Below are 24,530 nucleotides of genomic sequence, written 5' to 3'. Positions count from 1 at the left end.
TAAAATCACAAACGATCGCCAATACATCATGCATTGTCTATTACTAATGAAAAGTCAACATATGATTAAACTTCAGCAAAATTTAAACTGCAGATACCCTATACAAGTATACCCTTTTATGTAAAACTGTGAACTCTCTTTATTCTAAAATATCAATGATCACAGTATTCTTATAAAAAGTTACATGTCCATGCACAGATTATTACCATCCAAGCTGTGAAGAAGTCGCCACACCAGGTGCCGGTGGCAGCCATTTTCATAAAGATGGAGTTGCTCACGCCCATGAGATCGGAGATTCGATAATTGTCCGTGTCACTTCCCCCAATCAGCAAGAACAGATTATAGATCCAGGAGAAGATGAAAAGGACAATGAGAGTTGTAAGGAAGATCACCATGAAGGAACCCATATCATCCTCAAACATCTTCAGCCGACATACCCGGTCTAAAAAATCAGGTCAACAGCGCTTCTATACTACGTATAGGTACGGCATTTAATGATCTTAGTGATCTTGTATTGTTGATAAAACCTCATAACATGAAAACTTTAATTGCATATATGTAATTATAACATTCATAAAGCTTACAACTTATTTTCTTCCAGGATTTGGTTACATCTTTTTAAGATCAAAAACATTTCTTTTAATCACATAAGGTATGAAATTTTTAAAAAAAGGCCATCGTGAATTCATGGCAATTTAAGAATTATAATATATAATGCTTTAATTTTTACATTATGATTCATTGTGAACATAGAGAATTTGTGATTCAGTGAAATTCAGAATCTTTAATTCTGTCAGAAAAATGAAATATGAAATAGACCTGAAATTAAATAATAAAAATCATTTTGTTAATAATAATGCACAAATTCCATGCATCATGCTTCACATATCAAATGAAACTGTGACCTTAACGAAATAAACAATATAATTTTAATTCAACATAAATTCATTCACTTGAAAATAAAGGTTATACATACATGTTTAGTCCTACAATTGTCTACTGTGAAAATATTGACAAATTACCTTACACAACACAGAGGCAGCTGCTAATGAAATTGGCATCATGTTGTTAAATTCAAAACTCTGCATCTCAAAAAGCTAACATTATTTTCTCATGCTAATGTACATGATACAGATTATAGTTATGCAGAGTAGGATAATAAGACACTCAGCTGGTCAGACAAAACTTGAGGTTAATTTTACAACAGAGCAATAATATATGTATAACAACAATAGGTTCTATATAGGTTACTGTCACAGGAAGGAGAGATCATAGACCAAGCTGGACAATGGGCAGGTGCTCTAACTGACCTATCTGATTACTACTAATATCACCTTATTGACCACTACATATTCTGTATGCATGTAATTCCCTCCAGTAAAGAGCATTTTTTATCACATTAATCCTTAATACTAAGCAATTTTTAGATTTTGTGGGGATCAAGCTCAATTTTCATGGATTTTGTGGGTATATACCCACTATATAAATTCAGTTTTCATGTAAAAGACATTTCTAAAATTAAAAAACCCTCCATACAAGTAAACCAGTAAAACATATTCAGAAGAGATCACCGACCATGTAAATAATGACATCATCCATGTCATATCTATAAACAATGTAACTGAATATACTCGGTCCAGTTTTAAGTATTTCCCATATTCTGCTGTGAAGACCAATAAAATGGATATCAGCATTTCTGTGCTTGACATTCACATGATTAATTGAAAAGTATCATGGATTAAATTTCACAGAAAATTGGCTAGATTTAAGGGTCAGTCCATTACTCTATTTGACATCACTTTCTAACAGTACACAACAAAACTTAGACATCCATGCACTGAACAAGATTTAAAAAAATGAAATTGTTAAATATGATCCAGCAGGAATATATTGGAGACAAAGTCTGCATTTGATTTTCTTCAAATCCTTGCAAATAATCCTCAGTTATTATTTTAAAAATTGGCAAACATACCATTAGTTTATACAAAGGTTTGTCAATTCAATTGTTTTAGCTTCTCATCATTATATCACTGATTTATAATGAAAATTTTTCAAGAATTAAGATACAGTACTTACTGAAGAATAAGCCATGAACCAGGAATTTTCCAAGCAGGATGCCAATTAGGATAGCAACAAGCCAAAGGAAAACCTTGAGCAAGCTCCAAGCATTGGGAGCATATCTGGTAGCAACAAAAGCAAAGTCATTTCCCACCAGTGGAATGGTGCATTCCTTCATAGAGTGGGCCACAGGGTCCTCAGCATAAATAAGAAAATTACAGAAGGTCACAAAGTATACTATAAAGAGCCTTAAATATGGATGCTGAAAATAGTACTGGAAATTCTTCTTGGGCATGAAATAAGACCAAACAGAGGCTGAATCTACTTCATCCTCCTCGGATTTTCTGTCCTTCTTCCTCTCTAAATCCTCTTTGGTTACTGAAAATACCCCCTCTTCTACATCTCGAATCCTCTTCACAAGATCTTTCTCCTTTCTGGAAGATCTACCTTTGCTCTCCTTACTGTTCAAATCAAAACTCACTTCCACATCTTTAGTTGTGACATTATCCTCTTCCTTCTCTTTTGACCTGCCTCCTGAGAATGCCGTCAGTATTTTAGTTTTCATGCCCATTAACCGTCCGTTTTCAGCTTTTTCCTTTTCTTTGGTGTCGTTCTGATTTGTTTCAGTTTGAGATTCCTCCATGTTCACAAGAATGATGTCCTCCTCTGGTTTCTGCTTGCGGGTGTTGTTGTTGCCAACCTCTGGTTTCTGCTTGTGGGTGTTGTTGTTGCCAACCTCTGGTTTCTGCTTGTGGGTGTTGTTGTTGCCGACCTCTGCTTTGCTCTCTGGTGCTGGATCATTGGACACTTCCACGTCTGGTTTGTCTTCAACTTTCTCTTTAGATTTTTGTTGGTCCTCTGCCATATTTTCTTCTGTAAAGATTTAAAACAAAATCCCTACTTACATTATATAAACAAGAGAACCATAAATGGTACATGATATGCCAGACACAAGCTTGTGTATAGATAGGAGACTATTCTATCTATGTGTATAGACCTGAGACTGTGGGAACGTTATTCTAATTATAGTGCTTCTAGGAGAGAGTTCTGGATAAGCTTTCGGTGAGACAACCTTGTATACAGTAATTGTCTTAGATTGAGATCTGAATAATCTTGAAAAGAACTTAAAAACTAGGATTTAAGAGATTTTACTTGAAATATGGCTGCTCAAATAGAAGAAAACTCAAACTTACAAATTTGAATTTTTGTTGTTGAGAAATCCAGGCCTGGTTAGACAACCTTGTGTGTAAGTTTGTATGTACCACAGTTCCCAATCAGCTAATGATAAAACTATGGCATGTGCGTATGTCTATATGTATCAGAGTTCCCTATCAGCTAATGATAGAACCATGTGAGTGTGTTTGAGATCGCCGTTCTTCGTATAAGAACAAATTCCTGTTGATCTCGAACACCGAGTACACAACCTGAGAACGGGTTCAAGGTGCAAGAACTCACACCACCTCTGTAGGTAGTGTGGTCGAAGAACAAAGAACACGTTTGTGCGCACATGTCCTCGTTGTTCGTGACTCTAAGAATGGAGCACGAGAAGAACGGGAATGGCGACCTTGAACGCACTCTGTGTGTCTGTATGTATGTATCAGAGTTTCCAATCAGCTAATGATAAAACTATGGCATGTGCGTATGTCTATATGTATCAGAGTTCCCTATCAGCTAATGATAGAACCATGTGAGTGTGTTCGAGATCGCCGTTCTTTGTATAAGTACAAATTCCTGTCGATCTCGAACACCGAGTACACAACCTGAGAACGGGTTCAAGGTGCAAGAACTCACATCACCTCTGTAGGTAGTGTGGTCGAAGAACAAAGAACACGTTTGTGCGCACATGTCCTTGTTGTTCGCGACTCTAAGAATGGAGCACGAGAAGAACGGGAATGGCGACCTTGAACGCACTCTGTGTGTCTGTATGTATGTATCAGAGTTTCCAATCAGCTAATGATAAAACCATACATCAGATCACACGAGATGTGAAGTGTTGAGTTTGATCTGATGATCCGTGCCTGTCAACAAGACGTGATCCAACTTTACAGATAAGTTACTGTTGTAATGATAGATTTATCATACACACCCTTATGCATTTTAAATCCATATTTATAAGATAATAAATGTAACTCAAATCATCAAAATCAGACATATACAGTGACATTATATTTTGTGTACCCAGTTTTGTTTGTGACGCGGTCAACATTTTCCACAATGCGCTGATGCATTGCGAAATCATCAGTTTCAGAGGATACTGATACGGAATCAGAAAACCACAGTGTGGTGATCCGGAAAACCAAAAACGAAACATTGATGGGTGTATAATAAAACCATCTGTACATATGTCTGTATGTATGTCTGTCTGTCTGTCCATCCATATGTATGTCTGTCTGTATGTATGTCTGTCTGTCTGTTTGTACTGTATGTATGTCTGTCTGTCCATCCGCATGTATGTCTGTCTGTATGTACTGTATGTCTGTCTGTCTGTATGTACTGTATGTATGTCTGTCTGTCTGTATGTCTGTATGTCTGTCTGTATGTATGTCTGTCTGTATGTACTGTATGTATGTCTGTCTGTCTGTCTGTACTGTATGTCTGTCTGTCTGTACTGTATGTCTGTCTGTATGTACTGTATGTATGTCTGTCTGTATGTCTGTCTGTATGTATGTCTGTCTGTCTGTATGTCTGTCTGTATGTACTGTATGTACTGTATGTATGTCTGTATGTATGTACTGTATGTATGTCTGTATGTCTGTCTGTATGTCTGTCTGTACTGTATGTCTGTCTGTATGTACTGTATGTATGTATGTATGTATGTACTGTATGTCTGTATGTATGTACTGTATGTATGTACTGTATGTATGTATGTATGTCTGTCTGTATGTACTGTATGTCTGTCTGTATGTACTGTATGTATGTCTGTCTGTACTGTATGTCTGTATGTCTGTATGTATGTACTGTATGTATGTCTGTCTGTACTGTATGTCTGTCTGTCTGTACTGTACTGTATGTCTGTCTGTATGTACTGTATGTATGTCTGTCTGTATGTCTGTCTGTCTGTATGTACTGTATGTCTGTCTGTATGTACTGTATGTCTGTCTGTCTGTATGTATGTCTGTATGTACTGTATGTATGTCTGTATGTACTGTATGTATGTCTGTCTGTCTGTCTGTATGTACTGTATGTATGTATGTCTGTATGTACTGTATGTATGTCTGTCTGTATGTACTGACTGTCTGTCTGTATGTACTGTATGTATGTCTGTATGTACTGTATGTATGTATGTCTGTCTGTATGTACTGTCTGTATGTACTGTATGTATGTATGTATGTATGTATGTCTGTATGTACTGTATGTATGTATGTCTGTTTGTACTGTATGTCTGTATGTATGTCTGTATGTACTGTATGTCTGTCTGTATGTCTGTCTGTATGTATGTATGTACTGTATGTATGTACTGTATGTCTGTCTGTATGTACTGTCTGTATGTACTGTATGTATGTACTGTCTGTATGTACTGTATGTCTGTCTGTATGTACTGTATGTATGTATGTATGTCTGTCTGTATGTACTGTATGTATGTATGTATGTCTGTATGTACTGTCTGTATGTACTGTATGTATGTCTGTCTGTATGTACTGTCTGTATGTACTGTATGTATGTATGTATGTCTGTATGTATGTATGTATGTATGTCTGTATGTACTGTATGTCTGTATGTACTGTATGTATGTATGTATGTACTGTATGTATGTCTGTATGTCTATCTGTATGTCTGTCTGTCTGTATGTACTGTATGTATGTCTGTATGTACTGTATGTATGTCTGTATGTACTGTATGTATGTATGTATGTACTGTATGTTTGTCTGTATGTCTATCTGTCTGTATGTACTGTATGTCTGTCTGTATGTACTGTCTGTATGTATGTATGTATGTACTGTATGTATGTATGTATGTATGTACTGTATGTATGTATGTATGTATGTATGTATGTCTGTCTGTATGTACTGTATGTATGTATGTCTGTATGTACTGTATGTATGTATGTATGTCTGTATGTACTGTCTGTATGTATGTATGTATGTCTGTCTGTATGTACTGTCTGTATGTACTGTATGTATGTATGTCTGTATGTATGTCTGTATGTCTGTATGTATGTCTGTATGCATGTCTGTATGTATGTCTGTCTGTATGTACTGTATGTATGTCTGTCTGTATGTACTGTCTGTATGTATGTATGTATGTATGTCTGTATGTATGTATGTATGTCTGTATGTATGTATGTCTGTATGTATGTATGTATGTATGTCTGTATGTACTGTATGTCTGTCTGTATGTACTGTCTGTATGTACTGTATGTATGTATGTCTGTCTGTATGTACTGTATGTCTGTATGTACTGTATGTATGTCTGTCTGTCTGTATGTATGTCTGTATGTACTGTATGTATGTCTATCTGTATGTATGTATGTCTGTCTGTATGTATGTCTGTATGTACTGTATGTATGTCTGTATGTATGTCTGTCTGTATGTATGTATGTCTGTCTGTATGTACTGTATGTATGTACTGTATGTCTGTATGTATGTATGTCTGTCTGTATGTATGTATGTCTGTCTGTATGTACTGTATGTATGTATGTCTGTATGTATGTATGTACTGTATGTCTGTATGTATGTCTGTATGTATGTCTGTATGTACTGTATGTATGTCTGTCTGTCTGTCTGTCTGTATGTCTATCTGTATGTATGTACTGTATGTCTGTCTGTCTGTATGTATGTATGTCTGTATGTACTGTATGTATGTTTGTCTGTATGTCTATCTGTATGTATGTACTGTATGTATGTACTGTATGTATGTCTGTCTGTATGTACTGTATGTCTGTATGTACCTGTTGGGTTTTCCTGCCGAGAAGTCTGTATTAGATTGTCTTCACTGTTGATACTCTCTTTGTCTGCACCCTCCTCCATCACCAACACCTTAATCCTTTTGGATTTGGTTGGTGGTAGCTCTTGGTTCTGAACAAAAAAAAACACACACGCTTTTTGTGATTTGATGATATCTTTGATGATATCTTCTTTAAATTTGTTAAAATTATGCAACAACAAATGTAAAATAATATGTAGAGCATTTAAGAATATGAGAAGGTTCAGCTGCAAAATTGCTATTGTATTATGTTGTCTTCATATGAAAGGCTTATACTAAACAGGGCTCGAAATTAACATATGCCCGTCAGTCTGTAACTGGTTAAAAGTCTGGCGGACTGACTGACATTTGTTTTAGTCAGTCCGATGGGACTGGTTAATTTTCTAAAGCATAATTTTGGAAAATATACTTATGGAATTGACATGCTTCGATCTGTAGATATCAGACGAATCTGATTCGTAAATATAGATCCCACTTGTCTAAGGCATATTGAGTTAAATTTCTTTTTAATAACATTAACTTATTTCTGGAAAACTGTTGGACTGTTAAATTTTTCTGCGGACTGGTTGAAATTATACCCCATCAGTCCGTCTGGACTGGTGAAATAAAAAATTAGCTTCAAGTCCTGCTAAATAAATTGAAATCCACACTTGAAAGACATTGATTTTGTTTGTTATAAGTAATTTAAGGAGGAATAACACAGCAACATAATGGCCGCCTTCCTTATGAAAATAGATATGAGCAATACTAATCCGAAATATCTGACATTTTCCTGGATTTTTTTATGATTTTGATATTGTTTTATTGATTAATTATGAGTTTAACATTAAATTCGGCTCGGAAGTATTTAAAATCAGCCCGAGCCCGAGCATGCCGCCTCCAGCTGGAGGCGGCGAATTTCCAGTTTACGTAATGGTGCCGGTTCTGACGTTTTCCTGGCACGGTAAATATCAAAATCATAAAAAAAGTCAGGAAAACGTCAGATATTTCGGACTAGAGCAATTACTAAATCTAACTACCAACGCCTATAACTGGGTGTCTCAGTTGGTTAACGTGTCAACTGCTGACCTGCAGATTATATTGGTTCAAGTCTAGCTGGGACTTTAATCTTCTACTAAAACTGTATTTTTAAAATAAGGTTATTACAAAAAATTTCAATTTTAAAATACTATTGTACATATCCTCCACTTTCCATCCATTAGATTTCTCTGGTGTGTTATTCCTCCTCAACAATACGGATGTCATGAGGAAACGAAAGGAAGCACTGGCAGCATGCTAAACCTGAGAAGAACACCTTGGTCTATCTAAATGCATAGTCCTCTAAATGTTTTACACTGCATTATAGTACATTGCCATCAATTTTGTATATGCTGTAGTACAAAACCAATTATAATCATGCAGGCATAAAATAGACGTCATTACATCTACAGAAAATTAATAATAATAATAATAAATACATATGTCATTACATCTTTAGAAAATTAATAATAATAATAATAATAATTAATACAGTGTATGTAGAAAACAATAAGTATAATACGTACATTATGTCATGATAATAGAAAAGATACAGTAAACTTTTAACTGTGACTACAGTAAACTTTTAACTGTGACTACAGTAAACTTTTAACTGTGACTACAGTACACTTTTAACTGTGACTACAGTAAACTTTTAACTGTGACTACAGTACACTTTTAACTGTGACTACAGTACACTTTTAACTGTGACTACAGTACACTTACACTAAACTACATGAGAATGCTTGCATATCAATTTGAAGTTTTGTAATCTTGTAGTTCACGAGAAGAATACAGTCAATTAATTAATTTAAACCTCATTATCTCAAACTCGATTGGACCAAGAAAAATATCTGGGGATTCGAGATATTGAGGGTAAAATACTTTTAAAAAGAACAAGTAGTTGGGATTTCAAGATATCGTTGTTCGAGATACCAATTTAAAGTTCAACTGATTTTAAGAATATTTTGAATCTTCCCATATAAGATTTTAAAGCCCTGTTGTGGACAAGTGTGTGGGGGGGTGTGGGGGTGGGGGTAGGGTTATCATGGTCTGAACTTGACTATCACATTACATAAATTGTCAATGACAATACTTGAATATTAATTTGACACATTGTACTGGGCCAGGCTGTGGCTCTTAATTTTTTTTATTGATTTTCCAATATATTCCTAGTGTAAACCCACCCTGGACCTGGGAGTCATATATGTCATTAGAAAAACCTAAATCTCAACGATATAAACAAGTTTTATTCAACAGAGCAAGTTAAAGATTTTTTGGTTCTTCAGTTCATTCGTGATGTTTCTACCAATTTTTTCTAAAATCATTTTTCATCTATTTCCGAAATAGATTTACATTTTATAATGTAGTAGTAATATGTTATGTCACTGTACCTCGTATATAGACTTGATTAGCTTAATGATTAGATAAATTAACTCGTAATGCAAGGGTACTTGATTTGATAGCGACTGTTCCAAAGATTTTTCACCCACTTTTTGCTACAATAACTTAATAATGTACACACATACAACTTTCTGTAATACATAAGAGCTGACTTAAAATTTTTACTTGCCACAATCAGAAACTATCAAAATAAGCCAATTCTAAAACAGAGCTTTATTTATACCTAAATAAAACTTTGAACTCCTGCTGTAGCCTCACTTTGGCTCCAGAGATGGTTTGTACAAACATGAATCTTTAAAACTTAAAAGACCGCTTTTGCTTTTATGCTAGTAACGATTTTACTGGTTCGGTGTTTCAAGAGAAGAAAATTTTTAAATATGGTTACCCCATTCTACAGTGTTTTATTTTCACTATGTTTTAATCATCTTGGAAGGGGCATGTCCTTCTTTAAATTTGAACAAATTGTAAAAATGCTTCAAGTTGTACGTGTCAAATAGGTTTGGTTAATATTGGCCAAGACTGGCTCCTGAGAAGTAGCTAAAATTATGAAAGTTTATGCTAAACAGATGAACTAACATATAACAGACGATAGTTGATCAAAAAAGCCCAACCTTTAGCTCAGGTAAGCTAAAACTACCTAGAGCATTTTGGAATAATTTTGTTGCTGAAGTAGCAGAAAATTTCTATTGTTTTAAATGTAATCTTACTAGATCTATTTTAATACAAGAATACCTGATCTCTCTGTAACATGGCATAATAAGTGTAAGTGTGTCACTGTGACCAAACTCAATCACATACATGCACCCTGGTGTTACATATGTACTCCCAATAATCAAATAATTATAATGTGAAATTATTGCTCTCTGATAAATCAAGTAAGAAATATTCAGACTAATTAGAATTTCAATACGTACAAAATGCATGTACTATAATTATGAACTGTCAATCAATCAATGCTATTCAAGATTCTCAAATTAGAACTGAAGAACATGCAGGATACTAAAATAACATATTTTATACAAATAATTTCACAATATATACATGCAGAAAATAAAACTTACTCTACCTGTGTTACATGTTAGTATGATAAACAATTGTACCATGTGATATGCAGACCATACTGCAGGGTTGGAAACTCAATGTCATCATGAGCCAGTCACAGGGCTGGCTACACCAAAATGTTGCTGACACTGTTCAAAATCTGCAAGTCTTGTGATGTTTATCATTTGAAATTGACTATAATAGTTTATTTGTGACATTTGTGGTTGTACACTGACTGTTAGAATAAGCCTTGTCCGGCTATCAAAGAAATGTCATCCCTCCTGAGAAATAGACCTGCATCATAGCTAGGTGTCCGGCTATCAAAGAAATGTCATCTCTCCTCAGAAATAGACCTGCATCTTAGCTAGGTGTCCGGCTATCAAAGAAATGTCATCCCTCCTGAGAAATAGACCTGCATCTTAGGTGGTCGGATGAGCAGTAATTTCCAACCCTGCATACCTACAGAAATTCTAACACGAAGCAACAGCAAGAGGTCTGATATATAATGCTATTCAATAGTATCATCTTACATCTAGTATCCAAACCCTTATAAAGAAACAAGCTTATTCTACATGTATATGTGTCACTGCATGCTCTCATATAATATATTTGAAATAATGCTTACATATATCTTACCTAACACTTCACAAATCTCTCTGTGGCCTACATAAAGAATGGTAAAAACTTGTACATAATGCTCCTGTGGCCTACATAAAGATTAAAGAATGGTAAAAACCTTTGTAAATTAATGCTTCCTGTGGCCTTTATAAAGAATGGTAAAAACCTTTGAAAATTAATGCTTCCTGTGGCCTATATAAAGAATGGTAAAAACCTTTGTAAATTAATGCTTCCTGTGGCCTATATAAAGAATGGTAAAAATCTTTGTAAAATAATGCTTCCTGTGGCCTATATAAAGAATGGTAAAAATCTTGTGATGTAATGCATCTTCATTCTTATAGATTATAAATTGTAAAAAGACAGTACATAAATGAACCCTTAGCATAGACAAATGAAAACTGATAATCATATAGATCAGTAGGATAATGCTTCTTTGTAGTACGTGTAAAAGAATTACATATATGTACAAATAAATTCTAAATGACATATATCATGATATTATACCAATATATCCATGTTACATAATACAAATTCCTTAAACTTACATGTCATTAAATTAAATATTAAAAATCACAAAAATAAAAGTTATATCCTTGTAACTATTGAGTAGTACATGCATTTAAAATTGCTTTCATAAAACAATGGACAATTCATGATTCATTTTTATGATCATTCTCATATCCACTGTCTTAGCACTGAAAGAGACACAATTTGCAAACATAGTGTGAAAATTATGCCCAAGAGGACCCTAACTTGGAATAAATAAATCATATTCATCATAAATTATTCATAGCCTAGAGGTAATATTATCATCTCATATACTTTTAAATCAAAACTCTGAAAGACATTTCTTTAATATTTAGTTATATTCTAATAATTATAATTGCATTCATAGAATAAATTCCTACACTTTGTTTGAAATACATATTAATAGATTAACTCAAATGTATTCATATTCAGTGATTAACCTATTTCAAAAGTTGAAAGTTTATGAATATAGATATTACCGTTAAAAGTTTCAGTTTCAGTAAAAATGTTAAGGGGGAAATGTGGCACGAATGTAAATATATATATATATATTCACATAGTCCAAACATGCAAGATATCTATTGTTCCTGTTATTTACTATTTATCATACATATCACCTATATCCTGGTATAGTGCACAGTATTAGAATCCTTGATCCTACATTGTGACAAACAAAATTGTATTATAACTAATCCTTCAATGTTCCATCCTCAACGGAGAGTTGTTTTCAAAAGAAGGGAGCGTTATTTTTCATCCATAGGGGTTCTCAAAATGCTCAATAAAAAACTGATCATCTGGCTAATCAACTGAATTAAACATGTCATTATTGTACTTAATTGCACGTTACTGGTTTCCGGATTTCTAGATGGATTCAGGTAATTACTATTACGATAGGGTTGATATCAAGTCTCAAGAATTTACACCCAGCAGCTGAAGAGTACTCTGATTTAAAGACTGGCATGCACATATTACCCTCTCCCATAGTAACATTAAGTATTTATAGTGAACTGTCAGATTAATTTTGCTCAGCAATAGGCCTAGATATAAACTTGATATAGGGTGAATAATGTTTAATAATAATGTAGGGTGCATACATATATTATTGAAAACGACCAATCTTATATGTTGTATGTATATCTCTTATAATCATATTAAATGTTCCTTGAATTGCATTGCCTCCTTGGTCAATCAGACCACAGGGGCTCGTCACGAATTGACCCTCTCTATTCTATATTTACATGTAAATATAGAATAGACGATGTCAAATTTTATTAAGACAAAAATTTCGTGACGAGCCCCTGTGATCAGACTGTAGGCCTATATTTAACTTATATGTAACTTATGGGCCTACCGCAGCATCTTATTCTAATGTAACCAAAGTCCCTATTTTTGTCTAAGATTTCCACTACATTGAATTTCCTCTCTACATTTATCAATCAAAGAGAACAAACCTTCTCAGATTTTGACATGACAACATGATATTAGGTCCACGCCTTCATTCCATTGCTGCTAATAGATTGGGTTGTGTAAAACACGATCCTGGCAGACACGCACCGGTGGATTCGGTGGATACCCAGTCTGGTTTGCTTTGGAAATATTTTCACATGTTATCCCAATAAAAGAGCAATAGTAATTACAATCATTAATAAAATATAATTGTTGGGTCTCTCTTTTAGTGGGTTTAAAATACGAAACTAAATGTAACGTGTACTTCCGCTGTCGACGGTAGGATAATTTTCTTCTTCTTAGTTAGGTTACACTGCTAATTACAGGAATTTGTGAGTCGACAGTATATTGCTATAGGAAAGTAAGCACTATAGATACTTTATTTTATATTTATATGAGAGAATTAAACGACATTTTTACGTAGATAGCCGTAATATTCTAAATACTTCCGAGGAAATTCAAGTTGAAACAGTGATGCCATCAGGAATATTTGTTAACTCTTCTTAATTAAGCTCTTTATAAATTCCCGTATAGCCTAGTTGGTTGTCCAAAACATTATTATAGCCTACACATTCTCTACTACAAGGTTAAAAAATATAGTAGAATACTAGTGGACCATGGATATTGATCAGTCAAGTCTCAGACTGTACATGTTAAAGGTCTAGTATGAATTAGAGCACCTGGCCAGTGACCAGGCACCGAGGTGATATTAACACTGTTCAGCCTGTTATAGCTTTGTAGTAGTTAGGCTATATGGACTATGGATATCGACATGGCTAGCTCAGTGATTAGAGCACCTGACTAGTAATGCAGGGGTCCTGGGTTCGATTCCTCCTCCAGCTATAAGATTTCTTCTTAAATTCCTATATTACAGGTTTTTCATTTTGTATGTATATACATCAATCTGAATTAAATAGTGATCCTTTGATCCACAGACATAGTTTAGTACATAATTTAATCAGATTGTATGTACATGATAGTTGTCTTTGCTAACAACTGAGTTACAGCTCCAGTACAATCTTATATTGTCAGTGGGTTATATAGCTGTGTAACAGGGAGGGAGAAAAGCAACAAATCAGACCAGGATTTTAACCAGGACCCCCTGAATCTGTAGTCAGGTGCTCAACCAACTGAGCTATATAGCTGGGTTAAGCCACCGGTGATCAAAAAGAAAGATATAAAACTCCCGACCAATTATATACTAGAGATTGTACAGGGACCTTTTAAAATAGATTGCCATGTTGCCCAAAATAGAAGGGCCCATTTATTTGCAAGAAAGCTGCAGATTGTGAATTCTAGCAATATTCAATCAAACTCACACAGTGTAAGAAAGTATACCAACTAAAATAATAGTGAACATTTTAAAAAAAAAAAGTCCTTCTGTGCTGTAGGTAAAGCAATCGTATACAGTTTCACAACCCTAAGATTTCGCTGCTCATTGTGGTCAGTTGTATGATTCGCAGGGTTTGACATTTACTTTTCTGAGCACTAGACCAGTCGGGCTACTGCAAACGATTTTTGCTAGACCTGACCTTAAATCCACTAGCCTCGACCAACTTTCCAGAAACTGATAATTTCTCCATATTTAAATGTACTTAATTCAAATGTCAAACATTAAGTTTGCATGAACGAAAACGTACTTAATTGTCTCAAAAAAAGAGCTTTAGTCTTGTCTTTCAATTTAATGCTCTCTCATTTTGACCTCAACCGATTTTTAAATCTCTATTTCATAAGCCCTGCTTTGTTTCTTCCCAACCTTTTACTTTTTTTCTCTTGGGACATCTTTTCTTCAGGACGAGAAGTCGTATTTGAATATAGAAACATTCCCGCACATATGTCAACACCGAAAAATGGCTGTTTGCGACGTAATTTATTAATTTGATAAACACTTTCTTATATTTGATTCAAATAAATTGGGTTTTTTTAAAATGAAAATAAATTCGTCAAAAACATAACTTTACACATATGAACATCGAGTATATGTCATAAAACATCACTTTCGACCGCGACTTATTTATTATAGAACTAAAAATAGAGATTGTGTCATCATGCGGCTCGCAAACTCTACAGTTATTCTTTTTTCAGTTAAGAATAAAATATGTTATAGTTTAAAGTAAAGTTTCTTGTTTATATTTTCAACACGACCAGTCGGACTAGTAAATCTACATTTTACCCGACCGGACCTATCATTTAGTAGACTGAGTCGGTCGGACGTGCCTTAGTGTCAAACCCTGATTCGTTGGATTTGTTTATCTTGAGATAGGTTATGCAGTGATGACAGAAAACCATGCATCCAGTTATATAAGAAAAGTAAGATCGTAATTGACAATTTTTTAAAATCTTTACTTTGAAGATCCTTTTTTTTTTTCATTGGAATACTGATTTTGGTGTGAATTATTAGATGTACACAATGAAGAATGTAACAGGACTCAGGGGCCCATTTTAAAATTATAGTTTTCATGCTATCATCACGATGATATGTATTGAGAAATCACATGAAAATCTGTTACAGATCATAACCACATATTTTACATGAAAAAATAAACTGATTATTAATGCAAAACAAGTGAAGTGTGGTTATTTTGAATGAAGTAATAAATTGTCACAACAACCAAATTTGGGTTAATACATGCACAGTTTTAAAAAAAATTTGAAGTAGGTTGGTATTCCTTTTAACCTTGAAATATGTCACAATATAATTTCAGATGTAATGGTAACCTTGAAGCTGACTTGAAACTTGAAACAAACATGAGACGACTAAATGTGGCAAATAGGAAGCAGGCCATTAAGGTAGTGACAGAGCTTGATGCATTTCCCAAAGTACTGGATGATTGTCAGGAAAAAACAGCATCAGGAGGGGGCAGTTAGTAGCAATTCATAAATTTCTCATTCACTCTTAGCTCTTCACTTCATTGTAATTGGACCCTATTATTCCCTTGTGAGAGGGGATACAGTAATGGGACCATTTGTGAGTGTGTTTAATGCCGAGCTTTTAGACACTCTGTAGGCCACAGTTTTTGGTCAATTGATTGATACTTACTGTTTAACTTTGTTATCAAGAGAGGAAGAACCCTACTGATTTTAGGGTCAAAGTCAATACAGGACTTCATTTAAAAAAACTTGTAGACACTCTACAAGCCACAGTTTTTGCTTGATTCATTTGATACTTCACGTACAGTTTTCAAGTCAGTTTTTCTGATCATCTGTTGTCTGTCTGTCTGTCTGTAAACATTTTACATTTTCGACTTCTCCAGAACCACTGGGCTAATTTCAACCATATTTGGCAAAAAGCATCCTTGGGTGAAGGGCTTTCAAGATTGTTCAAATGAAGGGCCATGCTTCCTTCAAAGCGTAGATAATCACAAAAATGAAAAATAGGGTAGGGTCATTAAAAAATTATCTTTTCAAGAACCACTGGACCAGAAGAGCTGAAATTAACATGAAAGCTTCCTGACATTGTGTAGATTCAAGTTTGTTAAAACCATGACACCCCTCCCGGCGTAGAATTTTACATGAAAACTTCCTGACATAGTACAGATTCAAATTTGTTAAAATCATGAACTCCGGGGGTAGGATGGGGCCACAATAGGGGATAAAAGTTTTACATACATATATTTAGGGAAAATCTTAAAAAATCTTTCTCAAGAACCATTGGGCCAAAAAAGTTAACATTTACATGATAGCTTCATGACAGTGCAGATTCAAGTTTGTTAAAATCATGGCCCCCAGGGGTAGGGTGGGGCCACAATAGGGGATAAAAGTGTTACATACAAAAATATAGAGATAATCATTAAAAATCTTCTTCTCAAGAACCATTGGGCCAGAGAAGGTTACATTTACATGAAAGCTTTCTGAGATAGTGCAGATTCAAGTTTGTAAAATGCATGGCCCATGGGGGTAGTTTGGGGCCACAATAGGGTTCAAAGTTTTAAATGCGAATATATAGGGAAAATCTGTAAATATAGTCCAAGGTGAGCGATGTGGCTCATGGGGCTCTTGTTCTTATCAAGAGAGAAAGAGCCCTATTGATTTTTTTGTGAAAAGGTCAAAATCATTGTGAAACTTAGTAGAAAAATCTTACAGACAGTCTTTGCGAGGGGATATGCCCCGCCCTGTGGAGCTCTTGTTAAACATGTAATGTTGGTAAGCTGAATTTAGTTGTGATGCGCATGATGAAGATGGCGATCTTTCTGCATGAATGCCAATAAATGTCTTGTATTTTAATCAGACTTTCTGTACATTGATTTTTGATAAGTAAGTAATTTTTATTTAAAGTCAGAACTATATACAGGTAACAATAAACATGAGCTAAGAGCTCTTTAACCGACTATATAGCATAAAAAAACACAAAGCTTTAATGATATATAAATTGCATGCATAGACATAAAAACAGAAATTTGAAATAAAACAGGACGCATACATGTATGCAGACATCACAAGTCATGCATATATATACACAGGGACTAGCTATATTAAGATGCACAGCACTGAAAACAGTTTGCAACACAAACATAAAAATATGGATATATACATAGACTAAATAAATATGCATATCTAAGAGACAGAGCAGAGTAAAAATAATACAGTTAAATTTGTACATGCCAGCTTAGAAGCATAGTTAGAAGTTAGATCAAAACTTTAAGATTTAGGCAGGAGAGGCTGGAATCTGCATGAGCTGCATTTACAATTTAATTCCCCACACCAATTTTGAATATAATTTGAGAATAGATTATATGATGTAATATTTCTTGCTTCGTTTGGCAAAGAGTTCCAGAGCTTTGCTGCCTCATATTTGAAAGATTTAATCCCGTACCTGGTTGTTCTAGGTCTTGGTACTTCCGCTGTATTTGTATATTATCTAAAATTGTATGAATGGTTTTTTATAACAACTAGATCTTGTAAAAAAAGTGGGGACATTTTGTTGATAATTTTAAAAGTTTCTATAGCTATTGTTCGCATTCTTCTGGTTTTTAGTGAAGGCAATTTAGATTGTTTTAATAAGTTTTCGTAAGTACATTGTACTTTTATAGTCACCATAGATAAACCTCAGAGCTCTTTCCTGAATCTTTTCAATTTTGCGGGTGTTTTATTCAGTGCAGAAGTGCCATGTCAACAGGCAATAACTAAAATTTGACATAATAAATGAATGATATATGGTTAATTTACCTAATTTGCTAAGATGTTTACCTATTCGTTTAAGAACATTTAATTGTCTTGCTGCCTTTTTACAAATATTGGTAATATGTGTGTTGAAAGAAAGTTTAAAATCAATTGTAATGCCCAACAATTTTATTTCTTCATCACATGAAATTTTTATCCCATCTATAAATATAAGAATATAAATATAAGAATCTAGATTTCTGAAATGATCATGTGATGATTTGTTCTCCTTTTTCAGTTTCCATCGCTGTGTTTCTGTGTATATGTATTCTGGTTGTATCCGAGATCATTTATTACTCAACAACAGAGCTCAAGTTTGAATATGAGGTTGACACTGGCATAGATGGGTAAGAATGTTTTTCTGCTGAGGAAACATTTTACATTAGTTGACATGGTTAAGGATAAGGCCAATTGAACTTAATTAGTAGATTATCATCCAGGGTCAGCAAAAAGTATGGGGCGGGTTGGAGGATTTTATTTTTTTATTTTTATTTTCTCAGAAAAATATTAAAGACAAACGATTTTTTTTTCAATAGATGCACATCATTTAATGCCAGATGGATATCAATCTATGCTATTTTTACAGACGAATTCCAGGTTAAGCTTTAATTTCAAACAGAAATAAACCTAACTTCTTCAAGATTTACGCCTGTAAGAGCGCGAGAAAGTAAGAAAACCATATAGATTTTCTTCACATGGCTTTTCACGTTGCTATACCAGAAATGTAAACAAGAAGTGTAAATACCGAAGTCGGACATAGAAATATTCCAGAAATCGCAAGTTTCGCAAAATAAAAAAAATCGGGGCGGGCCAATTTTTGAGGGGTGGGCGGGGATGATAATCTATCAATTAAGTTGAATTGGCCTAAGGAACAAAATCAGTAAGATTTATGTTCCCTGATTCAGCAAAATTGAAAAACAGGGCAAACTGATCACAGTCTGTCTGTAGCACCCCAATTTCTTCATGCAGTCTCAAATACTATATGAGCATCATGATTGAAACTGTACATGAAGAGAATGGCTTCAATATGACCATATTTTTGGGGTCAGAAGGTCAAAGATCAAGGCCACATATTGTAAAAGGGTTTTTAGCTCACCTGAACCGAAGGTTCAAGTGAGTTATTCTGATCACATTTTGTCCGGCGTCCGTCTGTCTGTCTGTCCGTCTGTCTGTCTGTTCGTCTGTCCGTAAACTTTTCACATTTTCGACTTCTTCTCCAGAACCACTGGGCCAATTTCAACTTAACTTGGCCAAAAGCATCCTTGGGTAAAGGGCTTTCAAGTTTGTTCAAATGAAGGGCCATGTCCCTTTCAAAGGGGAGATAATCACAAAAATGCAAAAATAGGGTGGGGTCATTTAAAAATCTTCTTCTCAAGAACCACTGGGCCAGAAGAACTGAAATTTACCTGAAAGCTTCCTGACATATTGCAGATTCAAGTTTGTTCAAATCATGGCCCCCGGTGGTAGGATGGGGCCACAAGGGGGGATCAAAGTTTTACATACAAATATATAGGGAAAAACTTTAAAAATATTCTTCTCAAGAACCACTAAGCCAGAAAAGCTGAGATTTACATGAAAGCTTCCTGACATAATGCAGATTCAAGTTTGTTCAAATCATGGGCCCCTGGGGTTGGATGGGGCCACAATAGAGGATCAAAGTTTTACATACAAATATATAGGAAAAATCTTTAAAAATCTTCTTCTCAAGAACCACTAAGCCAGAAAAGCTGATTTTTACATGAAAACTTTCTGATATAGTGCAGATTCAAGTTTGTTCAAATCATGGCCCCCGGGGATAAGATGGGGCCCCAAGGGGTGGATCAAAGTTTTACACACAAATATATAGGGACAAACTTTAAAAATATTCTTCTCAAGAACCACTAAGCCAGAAAAGCTGAGATTTACATGAAAGCTTCCTGACATAATGCAGATTCAAGTTTGTTCAAATCATGGGCCCCTGGGGTTGGATGGGGCCACAATAGGGGATCAAAGTTTTACATACAAATATATAGGAAAAATCTTTAAAAATCTTCTTCTCAAGAACCACTAAGCCAGAAAAGCTGATTTTTACATGAAAACTTTCTGATATAGTGCAGATTCAAGTTTGTTCAAATCATGGCCCCCGGGGATAAGATGGGGCCCCAAGGGGTGGATCAAAGTTTTACACACAAATATATAGGGACAAACTTTAAAAATATTCTTCTCAAGAACCACTAAGCCAGAAAAGCTGAGATTTACATGAAAGCTTCCTGACATAATGCAGATTCAAGTTTGTTCAAATCATGGGCCCCTGGGGTTGGATGGGGCCACAATAGGGGATCAAAGTTTTTCATACAAATACATAGGAAAAATCTTTAAAAATCTTCTTCTCAAGAACCACTGAGTCAGAAAAGCTGATTTTTACATGAAAACTTCCTGACATAGTGCAGATTCAAGTTTGTTCAAATCATGGCCCCCGGGGATAGGATGGGGCCCCAAGGGGTGGATCAAAGTTTTGCACACAAATATATAGGGACAAACTTTAAAAATATTCTTCTCAAGAACCACTAAGCCAGAAAAGCTGAGATTTACATGAAAGCTTCCTGACATAATGCAGATTCAAGTTTGTTCAAATCATGGCCCCCAGGGGTTGGATGGGGCCACAAGGGGGGATCAAAGTTTTACATACAAATATATAGAAAAATCTTTAAAAATCTTCTTCTCAAGAACCACTGAGTCAGAAAAGCTGAGATTTATATGAAAGCTTCCTTATATAATGCAGATTCTAAATTGTAAAAATCATGGCCCCCGGGGGTCGGATGGGGCCACAATAGGGGATCAAAGTTTTACATACAAATATATAGGGACAATCTTTAAAAATATTCTTCTCAAGAACCACTAAGCCAGAAAAGCTGAGATTTATATGAAAGCTTCCTTATATAATGCAGATTCTAAATTGTTGATATCATGGCCCCCGGGGGTAGGATGGGGCCACAATAGGGGATCAAAGTTTTACATACAAATATATAGGAAAAATCTTTAAAAATCTTCCTCTCAAGAACCACTAAGCCAGAAAAGCTGATATTTATATGAAAGCTTCCTGATATAGTGCAGATTATAAATTGTTAAAATCATGGCCCCCAGGGGTCGGATGGGGCCCCAAGGGGTGGATCAAAGGTTTACATACAAATATATAGGAAAAATCTTTAAAAATCTTCTTCTCAAGAACCACTGAGTCAGAAAAGCTGAGATTTATATGAAAGCTTCCTTATATAATGCAGATTCTAAATTGTTAAAATCATGGCCCCCGGGGGTCGGATGGGGCCACAATAGGGGATCAAAGTTTTACATACAAATATATAGGGACAATCTTTAAAAATATTCTTCTCAAGAACCACTAAGCCAGAAAAGCTGAGATTTATATGAAAGCTTCCTTATTTAATGCAGATTCTAAATTGTTGATATCATGGCCCCCGGGGGTCGGATGGGGCCACAATAGGGGATCAAAGTTTTACATACAAATATATAGGGACAATCTTTAAAAATCTTCTTCTCAAGAACCACTAAGCCAGAAAAGCTGAGATTTATATGAAAGCTTCCTTATATAATGCAGATTCTAAATTGTTGATATCATGGCCCCCGGGGGTAGGATGGGGCCACAATAGGGGATCAAAGTTTTACATACAAATATGTAGGAAAAATCTTTAAAAATCTTCTTCTCAAGAACCACTAAGCCAGAAAAGCTGATATTTATATGAAAGCTTCCTGATATAGTGCAGATTATAAATTGTTAAAATCATGGCCCCCAGGGGTCGGATGGGGCCCCAAGGGGTGGATCAAAGGTTTACATACAAATATATAGGAAAAATCTTTAAAAATCTTCTTCTCAAGAACCACTGAGTCAGAAAAGCTGAGATTTATATGAAAGCTTCCTTATATAATGCAGATTCTAAATTGTAAAAATCATGGCCCCCGGGGGTCGGATGGGGCCACAATAGGGGATCAAAGTTTTACATACAAATATATAGGGACAATCTTTAAAAATATTCTTCTCAAGAACCACTAAGCCAGAAAAGCTGAGATTTATATGAAAGCTTCCTTATATAATGCAGATTCTAAATTGTTGATATCATGGCCCCCGGGGGTCGGATGGGGCCACAATAGGGGATCAAAGTTTTACATACAAATATATAGGAAAAATCTTTAAAAATCTTCCTCTCAAGAACCACTAAGCCAGAAAAGCTGAGATTTATATGAAAGCTTCCTGATATAGTGCAGATTATAAATTGTTAAAATCATGACCCCCGGGGGTCGGATGGGGCCACAATAGGGGATCAAAGTTTTACATACAAATATATAGGAAAAATCTTTAAAAATCTTCTTCTCAAGAACCATTGGACCAAAGAAGTTCACATTTACATGAAAGCTTTCTGACATAGTGTAGATTCAAGTTTGCAAAAACCATGGCCTCCAGGGGTAGGTTTGGGGCCATAATAGGGACTACGGTTTTACATGCAAATAGATATGGAAAATCTTCTGATATGGACCAAGGTGACTCAGGTGAGCGATGTGGCCCATGGGCCTCTTGTTTAGATTTTACTTCAAGTATTGTTTAAAATTTGGCAATGACACTTCACATTCACAAAAAGCATTTTCATGACTGAAGAGTGACTGTTATATATTTAAGTTAAAGATCAAGGTTGCAGGGTCACATATGGTAAAAGAAATGGTCTTCTGATATTATTTCAAATTTTATTTGAGCTTTAGCATAATAAAACTTCCAATCATGTGACGAGTCTGTATGACTAAGAGATGATTTCGATAATATCTAGGTCAGTATGTCCCATGTTAAAGGGACTGATTCACGATTTCCCTCCGAATTTTGTTCTTATGCCCCTGCCATACAGTGGTCGGGGCCTATAGTTTTACCTTTGTCCTGCAACACCCAGTTGTCCGGATTTTTTTTTTATACACCATGAGATATAATGATTTTCTGTATGCAGATGTATATTGATAAGTTACAGATCGAGTTTGAGTTTTGTTCCTGTTCTTTGATTTTTGATGGAGTTGTGCCCCTTTAACTTAGAAAAATTACTGTTGTGACCAGTTTTCCAGACTTTTTTTCTAAACCCTTGAGATATTGAACTGATTTTCTGTATGCAGATGTATATTGTTGAGTTACAGATCGAGTTTGAGTTTTGTTCCTGTTCGTTGATTTTGATGGAGTTGTGCCCCTTTAACATAGAAAAATTAATAAATTTATTTTATGGCTGTTAAAACATATAAAGGATTGTTGTTGAATTCTTCATTGTACTAAATGTATGTAACATACATTCTGAATACCACATTCAATGCTATACTTTGATGGATTTCCTATATTTAACTTTACTGCAGGTGGGGGCATTCATGTCGTGCTGACACATCTAGTTCACTTTTAATGATCAAAATCTATTGTCAAATGTGTTTAAAAGGTTTCACAAAAACAATAAGGTTATACATTATCACAGAAGCTCGTTTTAAAGAGTTGTGTGTGGTATGTTATTCTTTATGAAGTTTTCAAAAGAAATGGAATTCTATCTAAGTTTATTATATCTATCACATAATTTTCAAGTATTCTTTAAGTAAAATGTGTCACCTAAAAGTTAAATTTGTGACTGTTCAAACACTTCACACGTACATTGTAGAGTCTCGCTATCACAAAAGATGACCTTAATACTTTTTAGGTTAAAGGTCAAATTGTGTTGCTCATGTAAGGTAAAGCCTGATCTGTGAATGTTGCATTTAATACTGTGATTTAGGACGGAAATATAATCTTTGCTAGAAGATTATTTGATTAATTGGTTCCCCTTTTTAAAAAGCAGAATATTTAAACAGGGAACATAAAATTTACTTATTTGCTTGTCTTTTTAAAATTTGTCAAGCATGCTATGTACATGTTAATGTGTTTCATTGAAATAGGATTATGTGCTTAATTAATTATTTTACTTCATAATTTCAGAAAATTGAAACTCAACATAGACATGACAGTCGCAATGAAGTGTAATGGTATGTAGCAAATCGAATATAAATAAAAGAATAAAGTTTTCATACAAGTTACTGACCGTCAGGCAGAGGAGCAACTGACCGTCAGGCAGAGGAGCAACTGACCGTCAGGCAGAGGAGAACTGATAAACTCTAGAGAAGCCCAGTAGGTTCTATATCTGTCCAAAGGAGTGATCTCAATGAATATCCCATATCAATTTGTATTATACTTAGAGGGGAACTCAGCAGGCAATATCAGTTTGTATTATACCTAGAGGGGAGCCCAGCAGACAATATCAATTTGTATTATACCTAGAGGGGAACCCTGCAGGCAA

General features: G+C 34.9%; 2 protein-coding genes across 15 annotated transcripts in view; one reads left to right on the top strand and one right to left on the bottom strand.

Annotated features, from left to right (window-relative positions):
• The window catches only part of LOC125683259 (transmembrane protein 117-like), a 25,877-nt gene extending 12,541 nt beyond the window's left edge, over window positions 1-13,336 (bottom strand). Inside the window, exons 1-6 of one of the 7 annotated variants that reach the window (XM_048924216.2) lie at window positions 13,041-13,203; window positions 11,069-11,106; window positions 7,502-7,609; window positions 6,947-7,073; window positions 2,077-2,931; window positions 207-442 (exon numbers count right to left, since the gene is read on the bottom strand). In XM_048924216.2, coding sequence (XP_048780173.2) covers window positions 207-442; window positions 2,077-2,931; window positions 6,947-7,025 — 1,170 coding nt within the window. In that variant the 5' untranslated portion in view covers window positions 7,026-7,073; window positions 7,502-7,609; window positions 11,069-11,106; window positions 13,041-13,203. Of the gene's footprint in view, window positions 1-206; window positions 443-2,076; window positions 2,932-6,946; window positions 7,074-7,501; window positions 7,610-11,068; window positions 11,107-13,040 lie in introns of all 7 variants that reach the window. The other 6 variants (XM_048924215.2, XM_048924217.2, XM_048924219.2 and 3 more) reach the window with 6 other exon arrangements.
• Window positions 13,128-24,530, top strand: part of LOC125683260 (endoplasmic reticulum-Golgi intermediate compartment protein 2-like) — a 27,449-nt gene continuing 16,046 nt past the window's right edge. The window contains exons 1-5 of one of the 8 annotated variants that reach the window (XM_048924223.2): window positions 13,149-13,170; window positions 15,299-15,345; window positions 15,741-15,898; window positions 18,434-18,542; window positions 24,173-24,219. In XM_048924223.2, the coding sequence (XP_048780180.1) occupies window positions 15,784-15,898; window positions 18,434-18,542; window positions 24,173-24,219 (271 nt within the window). In that variant the 5' untranslated portion in view covers window positions 13,149-13,170; window positions 15,299-15,345; window positions 15,741-15,783. Of the gene's footprint in view, window positions 13,219-13,272; window positions 13,397-15,294; window positions 15,346-15,740; window positions 15,899-18,433; window positions 18,543-24,172; window positions 24,220-24,530 lie in introns of those variants that run through there. The other 7 variants (XM_048924222.2, XM_048924220.2, XM_056139518.1 and 4 more) reach the window with 7 other exon arrangements.

The sequence above is a fragment of the Ostrea edulis genome, chromosome 6, assembly GCF_947568905.1.
Source record: "Ostrea edulis chromosome 6, xbOstEdul1.1, whole genome shotgun sequence".
In the NCBI taxonomy this organism is placed as follows: domain Eukaryota; kingdom Metazoa; phylum Mollusca; class Bivalvia; order Ostreida; family Ostreidae; genus Ostrea; species Ostrea edulis.
This window is presented reverse-complemented; position numbering and strand designations above follow the sequence as displayed.